The sequence below is a fragment of the Solanum tuberosum genome, unplaced genomic scaffold, assembly GCF_000226075.1.
Source record: "Solanum tuberosum cultivar DM 1-3 516 R44 unplaced genomic scaffold, SolTub_3.0 scf00254, whole genome shotgun sequence".
Classification (NCBI taxonomy): domain Eukaryota; kingdom Viridiplantae; phylum Streptophyta; class Magnoliopsida; order Solanales; family Solanaceae; genus Solanum; species Solanum tuberosum.
This window is the reverse complement of record NW_006239174.1, coordinates 203,313-225,124: the sequence shown is the minus strand read 5'-3', so window position 1 is coordinate 225,124 and position 21,812 is coordinate 203,313. Positions and strand designations below refer to the sequence as shown.

The window sequence follows — 21,812 nt, the reverse complement described above, 5'->3', positions numbered from 1 at the left end:
TACCCAGGCCATTCCCGTCAAAAAAAAATTGAGAAATATTTTAAATTTAAAAAAATCATATTTTACTTCACCCCTACCCTTACCCCCACCGACCCAGGCCATTCCCGTAAAAAAAATTAAGAAAAAATTATTTTTGGAAAATATTTCAAATGCTACCTCCATCCCTATAAAGAGTTTTTTTTAGTCCCAAGCCAACAAAAAAATAGATATTTTCTGAAAAATATTTTTCATTCACCAACCAAACATTAAAACATATTTTCTAGAAATTATTTTCTACTCTCCAACCAAACATGAGAAAATAAGTAAGAAATTGTCACACCCCTAACTAGAAAGGGGCAAACATCAAGGATATACACAAGCACCTGCTAAATATCTTACTAATCTCATGCCAAAGCTGAAGATTCATAAGCAGCGGAACCTATATGAAGACACATACTAAAACATAGATAACAAAAGAGCCCGTTGGACTACTTTACAATGGAAACAAGACTAAGTCTACGAAGCCTCTAAAGAGTATGCCTCTGAGAATCTGATAACTAGTCGAGACAGGGCGCCGACATGCCCATTCTGATATATGTATATACGTAGAAAAATATAGGCTCTAAATATCTGATAGCTCCAGGTAGAGGTGGAGCTTACCAACTGCTAAACTGGAAGTCTCTAGTCTAATGAAAATGCTTGTTGTCCTGAGTACCTGAGCCTGTAGTGATAAAAATGAAACGCCAAAATAATAGGGACGTCAGTACATACAAAACATGTATTGGTATGTAAAGCAAACTGAATAACAAGTAGACATCAAATATCATGATAGGCAAATCTGAGCATGTGTATGCAGGAGACATAATCCGTAACTGGAATGGTGACCAACCTCAAGGGTCCTCATCGAACGTTTCATGGCTTAGTCATTTATATATATAATCCCTATAATTTGCCTAAGTGATATCTTTACTTCATTATATTGCTTATTTTCTCTTTGTAAAGCTAACTGTCAGGGAATCACATGATGGCCTACTGACAGCGATTAGTGAACCCTGTATAGCATCTGTAGCCCACTGTCACGACCACGAGTGAAATCTCACAGTCTCGTAATGAGGTCTATCAAGGTACTCCCCCCAGGGCTCCTGTATGGTCTGCCCGCAGGCCTGTATCAGTCAGGTGAATCCACGATGGGAAATTCCAGCTGAATATATCTGGATTTTGTGCACAGAGTAGCGTCGCATGTAGTAGCCCTAAATATACCCACCATACGCTGCAGAGTAGTCTATAGTCTCAATTGCTTGCAATTGTTTATAATAATTAATTCATTAATCACATAGCTCGTGATACAATTCGTTATTACATTCTTTAGCTTCAGAATCATATATCTTGTGACTTATGCACTTACGAATAGTCTGTGGCTGGTTGCTTTCTTTAAATTTATGCAACATGCACACCGCTAACTTCTAAGAGTTCCAACTGTAGACAAATTTAATTGTGTGAAACATATTGCTTCCTTGAAGAGTATTATAACTCTATAGGTTTAGGACTCAACATGAGAGGGTTTATAAAATAGGATAACTTTCTTTCAAGTATCATAGAATCTATAGTGACATTTATCGGAAGAACATGCGAGTTTAGGTCGTGCCTTAAGAGCAAAAGAGGTTTTAGCTTTACGTACCTTAATTCGAGACTTACTATCTTACGTCGTCAAACTCCTTTGCTGACAACTTTATCTATAACATAAAATGATAAAAGGATAGTATAAGAAACTAATCAAGAGTCACAACAATGCCAAAAACACAATAATGGTTCGCGAGCGACAATCTCAACAATTACCATAGATGAGTGGTGTATCACCACACCCTTCTCTTTCTCTACTTTCCAAGTAGGCTTATGAATTATTTACATGTTCTGTATTACTCCTCATCCTTTAACCATAAAGAACCAGCCCCCTTAATCATCCACACTTAACATAAAAGTAAAACTCATGGCATCCGATCACCATCCCACCGGTTCCTTGTTAACGATGTCAAATTCCTTTATAAGCTCATAGTTTAAGTTGGTACATAACTAATGCCATAAATTTAAATAATAGGAGCTCATATAATCAGCTACAACATATTCTTAGTGACTTAGGAATTTCATCAAACACTTGGTGAGCGACAAAGTTTCAAGAACTATAATAGTCGCGTTCTCTATACCTCACCTTCCGTTTTAATGTAACCAGATTACTTCCCCAATACAATACCATTGACCCCTCATTTGGTCAAAACAACAGCCAACACAACCTTCTTCAAACTCCCTCCTCACCAAAACATCAAATACAATGGGTAAAACATGGACTCACGGCTTCCTATCACCGTCCCGTGAGTCCTACCCACAAATTATACTTAAAGCATCCTTGGAATACTATTTATGAAGATAGAAGAGGATTCATACCTATATATCAAAGAAAAGCAGCCCCTGCCCTCTTTATTCTCCAAGAACAATACTTTTTCCTTCAAAAAAATATTTAGCTAAGTATATCTATAGGTCTATGGAGAGGAAGACACTTGATTCTTGAAGAAACCAACTTACCTTAAGCTTTGGTGGATTGAAGATGAGAAAAACTTGAAGAAATAAGTTGAAACCAGTCCTTACATGTTCTTGAGTATATGAGAAAGTATATCCCTAACTTCTAATAAAAAAACAACAAGTTTGGCCGACTTTCTCTAAAGTGTCACATGTCCCGCAGTGATTGGGCAGTGCGTGCGTCTGTCGTAGAATGAACATAACTTTTTACTCCGATATCGTTTTAACGAGCAATTTATTTTGCTGGAAACTAGACTCAAATACCTTCAATTGGATAGGTTGTAGGCCCTCTAACTCGTTATATATTAGGAGATATGCTCGTTCAAAGTCAGATGAGAAATGAGATCATTTGTAGTATTCCTCCACAATGAACCTTTAAACTTTAATCTTTTCTTTAATGATCTCTTTGACCTAAAACTTTTGTTTAACCCTTCAAATGACTAAATATAAGGGTTACATGGTATGCCTAACCATTTTCAATGATATACCTCCCCCGATATCACATCTATGCATTGGTGTTTACGAGTCGCAAATGTATTTTAAGTTACGGGATATTACAGAAATGCACTTATTTTCCAAGAAAATATTTTTTATGAAAAACATTTTCCTTCATACCAAACACTCCCTTAAGTGTTCAACTTTCTTTTTTGTGATTTTCTGTTCTAAACTGCGCCTTAATTAGTCCCTTGGGACCCGTGCCCCATATCCCCTCTAGTCCTAAAACACTTAGATAAACCTATGGGAAGTCTAGATTAGGAAAAAACGAGTGTAATACTCAACAAAACCAGATGGGTTGTTATAAGGGTAATGTTTTTTCCCTTGAATTTTCGGTTGGAAATTTCTTACGACGAGCCAAACTCTGATGGGTCATTCATCGGAAATTATCTTTTTTCTTGATAGTTCACCTGCATTCTTATTTCAAGACATAAAATAGGAGGGAAATTTAATCCTAAGTTATACAATATTATTATGATGAATATATAGAAATGTACCAACCAAAAATTAAGCCACCAGTAATTGTTACAGCCATGTGGCATAGGCATTAACAGGATAATGTCAACCTTAAAGAGTTAAAGTTATAGGTTAACCTTATACCTCAACTTGGCTCATATTCTATAATTATATTAGTGAATATATATATATATATATATATATATATTTAGAAGTCAATAAGCAAAACTGATTATAATTGAGGACTCATAAAACTCATGGGACCGCCTCTAGGTATCACTACAACAAAAACAATTTTTAGCGACAATAAACAGATACATTAATAAAGAGTGCTAAAGTATTTACTGGTATTAGTTAAGTGTCATTAGATTCAATGTGCTAAAGGTTTTAGGGACATACAAAGAGTGTTAATTGCCGCTAAAAATACATATTTAACGGTAATTGAGCTATTTTCGTTAATTAATTATGTAGTGTATAGAGATAAGATGTAACAATGATTGGCCTTTTGTGATGAGTATATAAAATAGTATGCTCCTTTGAGTATAGGGAGAAAGTATATGTATACCTACAATTAAATATGAAACCAACCAACAAAAATAATAAAAAAGGAAAAAGAGAAAACACAAACACATATAAACACGCACATGGTTGTGTCTGGGTCCGAATTAAAGATTGACACTTGGCCACCCAAAAGCATTGAGGTGCATATTCTTTTCTTTTCTTCTTATATATATATATATATATATATATAAGTGTGGGTATTTCTTAGAGCTAAAGCTGAAAGTAGAAGTTAATTCCCTAGCTCTTTCAATTCACAAAATATTCCGTCTCCTTTCCTACTTTAGAAACATTTTCAATTATATATTTGTCTCAATGGAGAGTGAAGGAGGGAAGTGTAGCAAAAGCATAAAACAAAATGAATCGGTATTGAAGGAAGATCCGAAATCAGCCTACCTATTGATATTTCTACAAAAGTATTACCGATCTGGTTTTCTCAAAAAGGTATTAGACTTATTATTTTTTTGTTTTTAGATTAAAATAGTATTCCGTCAAAATGTTATGTTAATTGAAGAAATGAATGATGAATAAATTTGTAGGTGATAGCAGAAATAATAGCTACGTACCTATTAGTGTTTGTGACATGTGGTGCATCAGCTCTTAGTGGGAGCGATGAACACAAAGTGTCAAAGCTTGGGGCGTCCGTAGCTGGTGGACTCATTGTAACTGTCATGATATATGCTGTTGGACATATATCTGGTGCCCATATGAACCCTGCTGTTACCTTTGCTTTTGCCGCCGTTAGACATTTCCCATGGACACAGGTACGCACGCTACGCCTTCTTATTAGTAATAAACTGTTCCTTTAACTTGCCTATTTCATACCCTTTACCCCTCTACCTCCCCACCACCATCTCATCATAAAAATATGTTTATATATATCCACCTGACATTTTTTTATATTTTTTTAAAAAGGCTCTTATTTACCCCTTATTTACACTTACCATTCAACTTTAGGCATATATTTGCTTTTGGGCTGTTAAATTTCATTACCGCACTTTTATCATCTATGTGGCGCATACATCGCCATAATTAAAAAAAATACTCTATTTAATATTCTACTCAAACTAATCATTAAAATCCGACCCACCAAAGTATAAAAACCCATTAAATCTAACTCTTATATCCTTCACCTTTTTGGGTTCGAAAGTAATCGGGGTATTATGTGGAAGCATACAATTGCAAATTATATTGGTGATAAATTAGATGACTAAGAAAAACTATATATTATGGATGCTCTTGTGCAGACTCAAGAAGTCTTTTCTATTTTCCAAAGATTTTGTCCGAACTGAAAAAGTATGATGTCAAACTATAGTCAATAAATCTAATTAAAATATAATAAAGATTATATAATTTAAACTTAATTATTCTACCAAAACTTTTTATTTTATTTCACTAAAAATAAAAGAACTCTAACCAATATTTTTGAAATTGATTAGGCCCGAAAAGAAAAAAAATAGTTCAATTAAATTGTGATTGCTTCAAAATAAGAAATAAAAAATTTAAATCATGGCAATTCCATTATTTTGATTAATTTTATGTGACGAAAAATAAGATGAGATTAAAATTACACTGTCAATTTATTTTTAGAAATACACATTCGAAACAAATATTCATGGTATCTAAAGATGAAATACAAAGATGGTACTTCATTATTTTTAACAAAAAGTAATTTTATTTTTGGCTAAAATGATAGTGTTAGAATCGAATAATTTTCTCTTTCAAATTGGCCTGAAAAAATGTACATTTTTTTGAATAAATTGTTAGGAGCTGATTTTTAGTTTGGTTTTTTTTCATTCCTACATACCTAAAAGAGGGCGTATTCACTCTCATTGTCACATTAATGTGCAAGGGTAAAAATTGTCGAATAACCAAATTTCAAAATGTAATTACGAGCCCGTTTGAATTGGCTTAAAAAAATAACATTTAAAAAGTAATTTTTTAAAGTGCTGAAAGTTATTTTAAAAATAAGTAGTTATATGTTTGGATAAAAGTGTTGCAGTTGAAAAAACATTGTTGATGTGTTTGGCAAATAAGTGTTGTTAAACACTTTTATCAAAATGTCTGAAATACCCTTAAAACTGTTAACATAATAAAAAGTTGATTAATCTAAGGTTCTTATTTCTAAGAAAAATTAAATCAAAATTAATTGATATTTTAATTCAATTGCAATAACTTAATATTTAAGTTAATTTTAAATGTGCAACTTATTTTAAATTTCAAAAATATATAATTTGAATAGATCACATGAAAGAATTTGGGAATTGTTTAAAAGAATTAAGAGTAAAAAAAGTAATCTACTTGGTCAAAGTAGAATGACTTTTGAGTTAAAAAAAAGTAGGGATCACCCTACTTTTAACTTTTGACTTATTTTAAGTTGTTCTTATAATTGTCAAACCCTCTCACAAGTCAAACACTGACTTTTAAGTCAGTTTGATCAACTTAAAAGCCCATCCAAACGGGCACTAAAACTATTATTACTAGTAATATTTTAAGAAGACTTGAATAAAACACATCAATTTTAGGATTGTCTTTAGACCAAACAAAACACATCAAATTGGTGCTCGGGGGAAAGCAAATAACACTATTAGAGAAATTTTGAGAAATGTGCGCATAAAAGACCTAATTTTTTTTATCTAGACACGTTTAGTCAAGTACATCACAATTTGGACATAACTTCAACCTGCATGACAACACTTCTCTTTTCTTAAACATAGTACTTCTACTAGTATATTTTTATATTTAAAAATAATTTTACTATGAACTTTCTAGTCATAGTTATACCACAAATACCATGACATTGATATTGTTCAAACATAGAGGCTGAAAAGTTTTCAATTTTATGCTAAATAAAATAACACTAGATGAAAAGGCATATAGGAAAAAATAAAAGGGACAGAAATCATTAATATGGCTAAAATGGCTTGTTGAATTTATAAGTCTTTTCCTTACTTCTCTTAACTTAAAAGACAAATTCAAAATTGAAATTTAATTGTGTTTCCGAAAACAAGGTACAAATTGTGTAGTAGTTAAGTATGTATTATCTCTCAATATAATAGAGGAATAAAAGATGTGCGGCATGAAATTAGCAATACTGGGCTATAGTTTGTCCAGCAGATGAGCTGATACACATGCACCTGCTGATTTTGATAGGCACATGACAATTATGAAAGTCATAATTCTTTCTATAAGAATAAAGAATAATAATAATAATTTCTCAGGAAACAATTATGACGAGCCTAATTAATGTCATAAATTCATTCAATTGCGGGTTGTTGCTCCGTCATATTCACTATATATATGCATACTACTAGTTGCAAAAACTAATTCATTCAATTTTTGTTCCGTCGTATTATGTATATATATATATATATATACACTTACTAGTGGTGAAAACTAATTCATTCAATTGCTGGTTGTTGGTCCATCATATTCTAAATATCAAACTAAATTATTTGTGATTGATTTTTAAATCTATAAACCAAATCAAATTAATAAAATTTGGATTTTTCAATCTTGGATATTTTTTATACAAACATATAACTAACTTGTGTTCCAAATATTTCTTTAGTTCCACTGAAATACTGAAATATAACTATCTAAGGTGTTTCTTAAGAAAATAACACAAATATGAGATGAGTGATGACACTAAAATATTCAACAAAAAGTAATAATTAGGTCACATAAAATAAATATTACAAATTAATAAGTCATAATGAAAATGAACGTAATTCAAAAGTACTAAATAATCATGCTAAAATAAGTCTGACAAGTATTAATTACATGACTAAATAATAAAGAAAAGCTAAAATTAGATTATGTATTTTAACCGATTAAAACAATGTAAACTAAAGGACAAATATTCGACATTATTGTCATTCTTAGTGTTCAGTTGATTTTTTTTTTTTAAATATTAGTATTGATTTGATTTTGATTTGAGCTCCATTAGAGTTACTAACATTTATGAACTATAACATTTATTGGACCATCCAAAATTCTAAGTTTCAAACTTAAAATAATATGTTTAAAGATAAAAACTATAAAAAAAGTATAAGAAATATTTAGAAATTATATCAAAGAAATTTTTTTATGTAAGAAATAAACCATAACCTACCTCTACCGAAGAGTCGATGTCAAGTATAATTATGTGGTAGAATAAACCATATTCTACCTCCACTGAAGAGTCGATGTCAAGTAAGCTAATTCACCAATGCGTTTCCTTTCTTCAATGCCTCAGATGATTTCCAATGTATCAAGTATGCAAAATTTATAAGTAAACGAGTTTATAGACACTCATATTACTATATGTCTAGCCTAGATCCAATAACTCTCCCAAATCTATAATCAATTTCCTAATGTTCAAGCCTAAGGTTAAGTCCAATACCTCCAATTAATATAACTTTAATGGAATTCATATAATACAATATACCTAATATTTAATTACCTATCTCAATATACCATAATTTACTTTATAACATGATAATTAAAAAAGAATACTAATAAAAAAATAAAAGCCAACTGGTTACGAACCATTGGCGAACCATGTTAACTTTTAACATTGCACCATAACCAACAGCCTACCCAATTGCACCTTAATTTAATGTTTAATTCTCATTTTTCTTTAACCCATTATCATCACCCAATTACTAACTTCCACGCCTAACACCACAACCTTAGCACTTTTCTATGACCCTTTAAGCTTCCACCTTCAACAATGTATAAAATAATGTATACTACCTATTTAACAATTCCAACATACTAAAGTAAATGAATTCGTGAAATATCTACCTGATGCACAATCGTTTCAATTTGGTTTTCGTTCCACGCCGCTTTCTGTTCTTCTCCTCTTCCCCTCTTTTCTTTTCTAAATAAAATAATTGTGTATTAAAATTGCTAAATTTTATTATTTTATTTTAATAAACATATGCCAAGTGATATAAGTTATTACATAAGTAAAAAATTACTTGGATGAGTACCTTTTAATAAATAATTACTGATTTTAGCAATACTTTTTATTTATTACCATTTATAGTAATATTATGTTAAATCTGTAATATGTATTAAAAATGAATTAAATATGCAATATATATGTATTATAACTGTTTTTTTAAATATATTATGCTTGTTTGGTAAGAAACTGACACATTGTATTATAAGTGTATTAAAATGTGTGATAAATGTATTATCCATCAATAAAACTTGTATTATATATGAATAAATAAAGTGTTCTTTGTAAACTGTATTAAAACTGAATTAAAAGTGATCAAGTGAAAAAAAAATGTTATTACTATAAATGGTAAATATTTTTTTAATATAGTATATTTGTGTAAGTTTCCCCCATAATAAATTATCAACTTAGCCCATTAAGCACTAATTAAATCAATTATTTAAAATTACCCCATTAATTATATAACTATAATTAACTAATAGTCCAAAATAATCATTTAAAATTTATGGGAAGAGTCAAAATAGTTCTAGTACTCAAAATGACCTAACAGGTTGTTACAAAAAATATAATAAATATAATTATAATAATAAAAGAATTTGAAAAGTTAATATAATGATATTGAAAGTGTTGTGTTGAATTTGATAAGTTGATACTATGATTTTGAAAAGATGTTGGACTCGTTGTTGTGCTTGAAATTTGTAAAAGATGTATACCAGAAAGTAAATTTTATATAAACATAAAATAATAGATTGTGCATAATGTAGGAAGTTTGACCATTGAGAGGCTTCAGAATATTTAATAATAAGAGAATAAAAATAATGAAAGGAAAATGAATGAAGTATATATAAGGATAATAATGTCATGTTATTCGTCAGGATATAAACGAGACAACATAATAGGTAGCAACATAAGAAATGATAAACTACAATTAGCTAAATATTATTCTATTTTCAATTGTTTCGATCATTCCTTTATTAAATAAGATAAAAAAAAAGTTATTATATTTTCCACTAAATATTTCTTTTAAAAAATTTAACATATGAAATATAAAATATAGCTTTAAGAAAAAGTGGGGCTCCAAATTTAAGACCCCAAATATTATCTTAATGGCCTTATAATCGAGTCATCCCTGGTTAGATATTTTTAAAATTGAACCTACCTTATATTAGGAAGAATAACAAAACAAATCATGGCACATACAACTAGATTAATGTAACGCTTTAAGTCATAAGCATCCACTTAAAAATTTTCATAAAATTTATTTATTTATTTGAACTAAATTGTGTTTCTATTATCTAGGCACTTAAATTGTAGAAAACTTATAGATATTAGACATTTTGTAATGACATAGCAAAATGTATAAAATAGATTCAAAATATTATTTGTCACAATCCAAAACTAGTCATGAATGACACCCACACTTAGCCTCCTAGGTGGGCGAACCAACAAATTCAACCCCAACTTACGAAATACAAGCATAAAACGAAAGCTCAAATTTTATTATATATCGTTTCCCAAATCCTGAAAATCGTCACATCAAGGACATCTAATCTCCAAATACTAAGTCTAAAAGTATCAAAGACACCAAAATAAATAAATGAAATAGTTTATGTCAGAAAACTAAGGACATCATGCCATAACCGAGAGAATCGAACACAATCTAAAATGAATAGCTCACCCTGGAACCTGATGTGCTGGAGACTGACTAGAGCTAAGGGCGAGTCGAAGTCACTAGTACACTCGCTGCACTCCACAAAAGGAAAACGAAGAAAATACAAATAGGGGGTCAGACATGGCCACATGTACTGAATAGGTCATCGGCCGACTCAAAATTGAAATCAATATGTATAAAGTAATAACATGAAGTCAACTATAGCACTTAGCAGGTGACAAGCAACAACCAACATGAATAAGTGACAACAACACTGAAACAAGTACGAATCAGTCCACAATATCGAGAACACACATGAGGATTCATGCCTCCTCACCACTCTCTTTTGGGAATTAGGTTCTTTGAGATTGAGTATATTAAGTTACTTTAATATATTTTCCTTTAATGTTACCATGCCGAAACGTAAGACCCGATCCATATCGTGTCGAAAGGTGACACCCGATCCAAATATATTGTGCCGGCTCGTGGCACCCAATATATCGTGCCAGCTTGTGGCACCCAATCCAAATATATTGTGTCGGTTCGTGGCACACGATCCAATAATATCGTTAATTCATCATTATGTATCATCTCTTTCAACTTTCTTAACAATATTTCATTAAGCCTTATTTATTCAAGGCATCACTTTAATAGAACAAGTTCAAGATTATAGATTACATGGCCTTGGGATTACAGACCAATCACAACAACACCTGAATTATCCAAACAACAACAAGCAAGTACATAAAAAAAATTCACAATATGACTCAATGACTATCAATCACTATTAAGAGTCTATCTATGACATAGAATAAATCATAACCTACATCCATCGAAGAACCAAAGTCAAGCAAGCTATCGCTTCCCAATGTTTTTCCTTTCCTCAATGCCTCAGAATGTTTCCAATCTATCAAATATGCATAATTCATAAGTAAACAAGTCTATAGACACCCATATCACTATAATCACTTTTCTAAATTTTGATGTCAACTAATATGTCCACTCTCGTATTTCTCAAATTATAAGCCTAGGGTTAAGTCTTAATTTCTCAAATCACTATAACTTTAATGTAACTCATATAATACAATATCATAATATTTAATTATTTATCTTAATTTATCAAAACCTGATTTAATATAAAATATCTTACAATGAAATTTCAATCCAACACACAAGTTTGCTGGTTTCCTTAAAGCAAGTGAAAACAATTAAATATAGATGGCAAGTTACCCAACTTAACAAAAAAAAAATCACCTTTTAGTTAAATGATGAAACACGTATACCTTTTGTATAGGGAAATATGAGAATTGTTTATGAAAGCTTATATTTATCCAAAAATTCATTACCAATCCAATTGTATAAATCCACGCTATGAGCAATTTTCCCAACTCCAATCTCCTTTCAATCATAAGTAATCAGCCAATTGAAATCACCCTTTCCCAAACCAATTTACATGAGAATTAAATAATTTCCAGTATACATCAATATATAGTACTAATAGGTTGTCTTATCTCTTAGAACCTAGTATACGAAAATTAAACTTAAAAATAGTTTTACCTGATCAAGACGTGCTGCTCTCGTCGTCTACATGTAAGTCCTTTTCTCAATTTGTTTTTAATTATTTAGGGCAAAAATTGTGAACTAATAAATATTAAATTTCACTAATTTCTTTCTACACATGGGTCATGTAGTATAAATAAATTATGAATTTTGCTCATTACCATCAACTAATAAAAACTAATTATTTCATAAATACCCGCCAACTAAATAAACGTAGTTATACAAATAGTTCAAAATTACCATTTAAAATTTAAGAAAAGAGTCAAAATAGTTCTAGTACTTAAAATAATACGGAATTTTACTTTTTCACTTATCATTGGTCTTCATGGTTTTGTCATATGTCTCAAAATTATTATATTTTATTTAGCTATTTGAAAGTAATTTTATTTATATTCATGATGGAGTGATGTTTTTATTATAATACTAGTAAGGCTATTAATTATTTTCTTTTAGGGAGGGGGGGGGTGAGGGTAAATCGTATAGTATGATAAAAAAATATTTTTGAGAAATAATGATTCTTTTATTATTAGAAAGTTAAGATATTAGATTATTTATATTTGTATACTCATGTTAGAACTTTTTTTTCCTGTTAGTTTATTTAATCATATTTGTAATTATTTCAAACTATTGATCTATTTTTATAATTTTGTGTTATTATATTATTATACTATACTATAAATTAAAAATTTAAAGATCCATAGAGCTTACGCCCCACGTCTCGAGGCTTACGCCTCACCCTATACTAAGTAAAACGCCTCGCCTCACGCCCCCGTCTTTTAAAACACTGACTAAGAGTATCAAAGATATCAAAATAAATAAACAAAATAGTTTATGTCCGAAAACTAAGGATATATGCCATAACCGAGAGAATCGAACACAATCTAAAATGAATAGCACACCTTGGAACGTGATGTGCTGGAGACTGGCTAGAGCTGAGGGCGAGTCGAAGTCGCTAGTACACTCGCTGCACTCCACAAAAGAAAAACGAAGAAAATACAAGTATGGGGTCAGTACAGGGTCACATGTACTGAATAGGTATTATCGACCGACTCAAAATAGAAATCAATATGCATAAAGTAATAACATGAAGTCAACTATAGCACTTAGAAGGTGACAAGCAACAACCAACGTGAATAAGTCGCAACAACACTGAAACAAGTACGAATCAATCCATAATATCGAGAACACACATGAGGACTCATGCCTCCACACCACTCTATTTTGGGAATTAGGTTCTTTGAGATTGAGTATATTAAGTTACTTTAATATATTTTCCTTTAATGTTACCATGCCGGAACGTAAGATCCGATCCATATCGTGTGGGAACGTGACACCCGATCCAAATACATCGTGGCGGCTCGTGGCACCCAGTCCAAATATATCGTGTCGGCTCGTGGCACCCGATCCAATAATATTATTAAATCATCATTCTGTATCATCTCTTTCAACTTTCTTAACAATATTTCATTAAGCCTTCTTTATTCAATGCATCACCTTAATAGAGCAAGTTCAAGATTATAGATTTCATGGTCTTGGGGTTACATACCAATCACAACAACACCTGAATTATCCAAACAACAACAAGCAAGTGCATAAAAAAAATTCACAATATGACTCAATGACTATCAATCACTATTAAGAGTCTATCTATCACATAGAATAAACCATAACCTACCTCCACCGAAGAACCAAAGTCAAGCAAGCTATAGCTCCCTAATGCTTTTCCTTTCCTCAATGCCTCAGAATGTTTCCAATCTATCAAGTATGCATAATTCATAAGTAAATAAGTCTATAGACACCCATATCACTATAATCAATTTTCTCAATTTTGATGTCAACTAATATGTCCACTCTCGTATTTCTCAAATTGTAAGCCTAGGATTAAGTCTCAATTCCTCAAATCACAATAACTTTAATGGAACTCATATAATACAATATCATAATATTTAATTATCTATCTTAATATATCAAAACTTGATTTATTATATAATATCTTACAATGAAATTTCAACCCAACACACAAGTTTGCTGGTTTCCTTAAAGCAAGTGAAAATAATTAAATATAGATGGCAAGTTACCCAACTTAACCAAAAACATCACTTTTTAGTTAAATGATGAAACACGTATACCTTTTGTAAAGGGAAATATGAGAATTGTTTATTTTATTTTATTTTGTGAAAGCTTATACTTATCCAAAAATTCATTACCAATCCAATTGTATAATCCACGCTATGAGCAATTTTCCCAACTCCAATCTCCTTTCAATCATAAGTAATCAGCCAATTGAAATCACCCTTTCCCAACCAATTTACATGAGAATTAAATAATTTCCAGTATACATCAACATATAGTACTAATAGGTTGTCTTATCTCTTAAAACCTAGTATACGAAAATTAAACTTAAAAATAGTTTTACCTGATCAAGACGTGCGGCTGCTCTCGTCGTCTACATGTAAGTCCTTTTCTCAATTTGTTTTTAATTATTTAGGGCAAAAATTGTGAACTAATAAATATTAAATTTCACTAATTTCTTTCTACACATGGGTCATGTGGTATTAAATAAATTATCGATTTTGTCCATTATCATCAACTAATAAAAACTAATTATTTTATAAATACCCTCCAACTAAATAAACATAGTTATACAAATAGTTCAAAATTACCATTTAAAATTTACGAAAAAAGTCAAAATAATTCTAGTACTTAAAATAATATTACGGGTCGTTACATTATTTGGCCAAAGAACTCTTTTTATCTTTGTTCTCTATAATATTTTCTTACCACCACTTCAACTACCGCACATCAAATGTCATCGCCGCTGCCACCACCCTTGTTTCTCCGGCAATTCACCACCTCGTTTGCCTCCAAATCTAATATACTAATGTTCTTCCTCCTTAGCTTTTAAAATCAAAACTTTACAATAACTTATTTGCCCCAAAAAAATAGAGCGACACATTTTTTATACTTTTGATATCAAAGTGTCTAACATATACAAATGTCAAAGAGGAATAAATTCTACTTCAAATTTCAAAATGAATTTTCTGGATAATTTTAAGGGTTGTTTCTGACTTATGCCTGAGTGTCAATTTTTACTACATATACTTTCTCTGTCCACTTTTATTTGTCATATTGCACTTTTCGAAAGTCAATTTGACTAATTTTCAAAATTAAATTAAATTATATTAATTTGATATTTTAAACAAAAATTTAGATACTCAAAAACTACACGAAAAGTACTATAAATTGTAATTTTTCGCATATCAATATAATGAAAAAATATATCTAAAATATTAGTCAAAGTTCTTATAATTTGACTTTAAAAGAGGAAGCTATGACAATTAAAAGTGGACGGAGGTAGTAACAATTATTCCCGTATAGGTTTTGTTCATGACGTAATCTCTTTCTCCCTTCCATAAAAAGGTGTGGGCTTTTCAATTTTCTTTTCCCCGTCATATCAAAAATTCGAATTTCATTTCTTTTCCATTGCTTTTCGAAACCAAACAACATAATTTTTCATCCAAAGTAATATTTTCTTTATCCTAATTTATGTGGTACAATAAAATTTTTATTGTAAATTCAGATATATAATCTTTAGTTAAGTTTTTTGAAAATTATATAGAAATTACTATAAGTTATAATAATTAATAACAACAATTAAAATATTTTAAAAAATAAATTAATTTGTTCTCATAATTGCAATTGTGTTACATTATTTGAGACGGAAAACACTACTAATTAGTAATTGAAAGGGATATATGATAACTCCATTAACGGAGTTTGTGAATCATCTGAATTAAGTAAAAGAAAAGGAGAGAAATGCAGAGAACTCTAAAGAGTAAAAACAGTTACATTGATAATGCATTGATAACCAACTAATTATACATGAACAACTAGATACTGTATTTTTAGACCATACAGTGTATTATGTTGTATTCCTAACTAACCCTAACTGATTTTATTGACTTATCTAACCATGGTAGCTTGTTAATCTTTCACTCTGCCCCTCAAGCTGATGGTTTGAGAGCCCTGACCATGTATAAGATAGTCATGTGCTTTTTTTCAGCCACACCATTCTGTTGTGGTGTATATACACATATACTTTGATGAAATATGTCAAAACTACACATAGATTGATAAGCAGTGCTAAAAAGTGAATCACTACCATTAAATTTGCATTTCAATTCTCAATATAATGGTTTTCTAGAATTACAACACAAAGAAAGAGGTAACAGGTAGATAATTTGGAATGTTGTTTGTAAAGGTGCCAGTGTATGCAGCAGCACAAATTACAGGAGCAATATCTGCTGCATTCACGTTGCGTGTATTACTTCATCCAGTAATTAAACATGTGGGAACTACAACTCCCTCAGGCTCAGACATTCAAGCTTTAATCATGGAAATTGTCGTCACATTCTCTATGATGTTCATCACCTCTGCAGTTGCCACTGATACCAAAGCTGTAACTATTTTCTCTTTCTTATAAGTTATACTAATTCACTTCTTTTGGACTAATTTTTAAGTAACTTTTTATGATTATATAACCTTTTACTCGGCTGACATGCACTTCCACACTCGAATCATTTTTTTGAATGTTTAAATATTGTTATTTATAACATGTTTTATATAGTTTTTAAATATGTTAATTTTATTTTAAAAAATATTAAATTTTGTAATTAAATTTATAGTCAAAATTTTTAAAAAATTATTCTCAAAAATTAAGAAAATTTAGACACTATTAATAGCTTATGAAAATACTTTTGTTTTTACTAACTTTTTATGAATCTTTAAAATAGAGAAAATGATAAAAAAAATGTGATTATACAAAATTGAACAAGAAATATACTTCGATAATAGTTTATTCTAAGAAATAGCCCTATTATTACTTAATAGGTTAAAAATATCCTTTTTCTAATTTTATTTTTTTTAAATACATTTTCTTGACAAAAATAATTTTCTTTTTGTTGAACCTGTGTTTAATAGATTGGTGAGCTGGCGGGAATTGCAGTTGGTTCGGCCGTATGTATTACTTCTATCTTGGCGGGGTAAGTCGGTACTGGTCTCAAGTCTTGAATATAAAAATACGAGCACCAAATAAATAAATGCATAATTTGAAAAAAAAAAATCTTTTTATAAAAAATTCAAAGTTATCTGAATCAATTTTTATTTTTATATATTTAGTATGATTTAAGTTGTAATAATTGATTATCAATCATTTTACAAAGCTTAGCAATTAATATTGAGCCATTAATATTTACTTAAGAAATTAATTACTTATAATTACTTTATAAACGGACATGATCGTGTAAGATTAATGGTAGAACTTAACCTTTTAATACAATGCTTTTTTTCATTAATCAAGAGCCTTAAAGAAACATAAAATAATTTTTTAAATATTGTTTTCTTTATCCCAATTTTTGTTATTTAAGAAAGAATGACACTTTTACTTTTAAAAATAGATTAACTTTGATTATTTTTTTCGGAACTAAAATTTTGAAAAATATATTTAATCTCTTATGAAATAATTTATAAACAACACAAACATTTATGAAATTAAACTACAAATTTCAAAACATTTTTTAAAATTTGTTTTTGTGCTCGATTGAAAAGCCTTCATAAAATTGGATAAATGGAGTATGAGAAATCAGTTTCGGTTACATAAATGTTTATATTGAATTTGTTGTAGGCCAGTGTCAGGAGGATCCATGAACCCAGCTAGAACCATTGGACCAGCAATGGCTAGCAATGATTACAGAGCAATATGGGTGTATATCATTGGTCCCGTTTGTGGAACATTACTTGGGGCATGGTCCTATAATTTCATCAAGGTTAATGATAAACCAGTACAAGCAATAGCACCCGGACACTCCTTCTCATTTAAACTTAGAAGAATGAAGAGCAATCACGATGAAGAACAATGTGTAAACAAAGACCCTCTAAATGATTGAACTTCTTCCAATCCCATTTCACCCGTCTGTCTCAAAAACAAGTTTGGTTTCTAATTTATTTTCTCATGTTTGATTAGTGACTCAAAAATATTTTCCATTGTTTGGATGGTGAATGAGAAACATTTTCCAGAAAACATCTTTTATTTTTAGGTAAAGAATTTAAAATACTTTTTAGAAAAATAGTTTCTGACTCAAAAACAAACCCTGATAACTGATTCGGGACCTGATCCAACATTTGAATTAGGACATAACCCCGTCGATCGATTTAGGACCCTCCATAGATACCCAATTACCCAAAACCTAACCTCAACTCCCGATTCGGTACCCGACATTCAAACTAGGACTCATCCGCGACATCCGAACTTGGACACAAGACCAAAGATTGATTTAGAATCCGACCCTGACACTTGATTTGGGATCTAACCCCAATTCTCGATCGAGACCTGACATTTGATGTAGACCCAACCCTGATCCAAACACTGACACCTGATCCAATGACTGATTAATTTGGGTCCCGATTACAACACTGAACTCAATACTCGATGCCAACTCAAGACCCAAAGGTAGCTCAAGATCCGATGATAACTCGGAACCCGACACCCAAAAAAGTCCTGACACCTGAATTAATACCCTACTTTTGAACCAAAACCCGTTGGGGCATAAAGTCAACTTTAACAAATATGCTTTAATTTTTTTTTCTAGTTCACATATATAAATTGAAAAACAATAATATACTCAATATAATTTTATAAGTGAGGTATGAAGAGAGTATGATGTATGTAGACTTTGAGTAAAGAAGGAGAACAATCCAAATTTTCAATGAAAAATATAATATAAAATAAGAATAATAAAATTTGACTTGAGAATTTGAGACATTGATGTAATGATGTTGAAATCCATTGCGCATAAGAGAATCAACACTATAGATTCTTTGATGATTGATGAGGTTATGTCCTCTGTTTCTATGGAGATTAAGAGGTCCATTGTGGATTTCTATAAAAATCGAGTCAATTCCCTAAATGGTCACCCAAGTTTAGGGAATTGCTTTGAAATATCATTTATGTTTCATTTAGGACCAAAATATAACTCAACTATCATTATTTTCCTCTAAATATACTTACCAATTCAAAAGTTTCACTCTCTCCTAGTTGGAATGCCATGTCATTGAAGTTTTTTTTTAAGAATAGACTTATTTAATTCATCAAACTCATTTAACTAAAATAATGATCTTATTATTTTCTAAAAGTATATATTAGTTTATAAGAAGAAATTTTCATGCTTAAGAATCTTTTATCATAATTAATTTTTATTTTTTTATGCTATGAAGAATAGTTTTTTTAAAATTTACTATAATGTCATTAATTTTGAATACTTATAAACACATATATTCAAAATATATTGATATATAAATCACTCATGAATGTCAACTTACATCAATTAATCATATATTATATAATGGATCAATAATATTAACGGTCAATTAACTATTAAAAAAATAATTAATTGGGCACTTTGAAATCCATACTTACAATATCTTTTTTTGAAAAGAAAATAGAAAGTGAATTATATTTATATTAGAAAATAAAATTTTGATCTTTATTTATCAATGTATTAATCTCATATAATATGTATATTATTGAATTAAAATAGGCAATTCAATTAATTATTACTTGTATTTCATGAATTTGGGTTGCGATGAGATATATATTTGGTGTTTAATTGTATGATAAGTTAAAGTATGATATAATATAGCAATTAAAGAATAAAAAAAAAGAAGTAAAATTAAAAAAAAGTTAAATAATGATTTTCTCTTTCTTAATACTTTTATAAAAAAAATTGCTTAAAATTTTCAAATAATTTACTTAGGAATTTTGAAAATTACCAAGTAATAATTGCACACAAAGTTTTTTTCATTGAATTTTGTTTGGTAAAAAATATAAAGGAGTTAGTTTTTTTTAATTTTTTTTTGTAATCTTCATAAATGCTCATGTAATTTATATATTTGTTTTGTAGAGACATAAGTTTGATGAATTAAATAGGTCTATTATTTTTTAAAATAATGTATTAACATGACATATCAACTAGAATAGAATGCGACTTTTGAAATATTTAATATTTATTTATTATTAGATAAAAATAGTAATAATATTATTCACTTTTTATTTTTTTCAAGAAAAAATATTGTAAGAATGAATTTCAAAATACACAATTAATTTTATTGTAATAGTTAATTGATATTTAATATTATTGATTCATTATAAAATTTATGATTACTTGATGTAAGTTAGCATTCATGAGTGATTTGTATATCGATATTTTTTTTGAATGTATATGTTTATAAGTATTCAAAATTGATTATATTATAGTACATTTTAAAAACCTTTTCTTCATAACATAAAAAAATAAAAAGTTTAATTATAATAAAAGATTCTTAAGTATGAAGATTTATTCTTAATAAACTAATATAAAAAAATTTATAATATGATCATTATTTTAGTTAAATGGGTTTAATGAATAAAATTAGTCTATTATTAAAAAAAAACTTTAATGACATGTCATGCCAACTAGGAGAGAGTGAGGCTTTTGAAGTGTCAAGTATATCTGGAGGAAAATAGTGATAGTTGAGTGATATTTTGGTCCTAAATGAAACATAAATGATATTTCAATGCAATTACCTAAACTTGGGTGGCCATTTAGGGAGTTGAATCCCTGATTTAGGACCCGAACCTGACATTCGATTAGGGACCTTATTGTAACACCCAAATTATTTTTGAACTAAAACCCGAACCATCCTTTCTGGTGAGTAGGATTTTACCAAGGAATTCAAAATTTCTTAAGTATTAAGATCACTAGATATAGCACCTTGAGTTCCAACAAGAATTAAAGAGAATTCATTCAAGTCATTCCTAGGTTCTTCTAAGTTTTGGGTCAACTTAAAATGACCATAATCTTCATTAAAGAATGAGTTATGTGACCCATAACATATCCAATGAAAGGTCTTCGAATTATATTTTCAATGCCACTGAGTTTGCTAAATTTCGAGCTCGTATGAAGGAGATATTCCCGTTTGAAGACGGGCTGTCCAATTAAGGAAAGTTACCCGAAAATATGAGGGGTGTTTTGGTGTTTTCCTTGCCCAATTGGATTTAAGTGTTTTTAGTAAGGTTTTAGGAGTCTAAACTGATTAGAACTAGTTTCATTCATCCCCAAAAGCGTTTAGGATTTTAGAGAGAAGATTCAAGAGGAGAAAAGGTTTAAAGTTTCAAGCGTTCGTTCAAAAATTCAAGATTTCACCAAGAACCTAGTTCTTTGTGGTATGTAAGCTTCCATAGTGTTGGGTTTGTTCACCAACACGGAAATAATGCGTTTTTTTTGCGAATCTATCCATAAATATTGAGCAATTTAATTTCTTGATGAGTTCTTGAAGTTTCCTTATCGATTAAGTTTTGATGTAAGATTCTACTTGGGTCAAGTTCAAACAACCATATCTCTTAGAATATAAATAGTTACATGAGTAATAAGCTATTAAATTAAAGGTATTTGAATCTACTTTCCAACGCCACCAATTTCGTGTTAATCCAATTTCTGAGTAAAAAGTTATGACTATTTTAGTAACCTATACATTGTTGTTACAAATTTAGCCCACGAG

At 29.8% G+C, this 21,812-nt stretch overlaps 1 protein-coding gene and 1 long non-coding RNA gene across 2 annotated transcripts; one reads left to right on the top strand and one right to left on the bottom strand.

Moving 5' to 3' along the window:
• Positions 1-490: 490 nt before the first annotated feature.
• Positions 491-2,619, bottom strand: LOC107062647 (uncharacterized). The gene is made up of 3 exons (XR_001474771.1): positions 2,557-2,619; positions 2,419-2,477; positions 491-700 (listed from the first exon to the last, which is right to left on the bottom strand). It is a non-coding gene; the product is annotated as an uncharacterized lncRNA (long non-coding RNA).
• A 1,753-nt stretch (positions 2,620-4,372) lies between these two features.
• Positions 4,373-18,163, top strand: LOC102586416 (aquaporin NIP2-1-like). The gene is given in 5 exon segments (NM_001318577.1): positions 4,373-4,503; positions 4,599-4,823; positions 16,480-16,677; positions 17,199-17,260; positions 17,902-18,163. Coding segments are annotated over 5 exon segments (876 nt in total). The 5' UTR covers positions 4,373-4,374.
• The last annotated feature ends 3,649 nt before the right edge of the window (positions 18,164-21,812 follow it).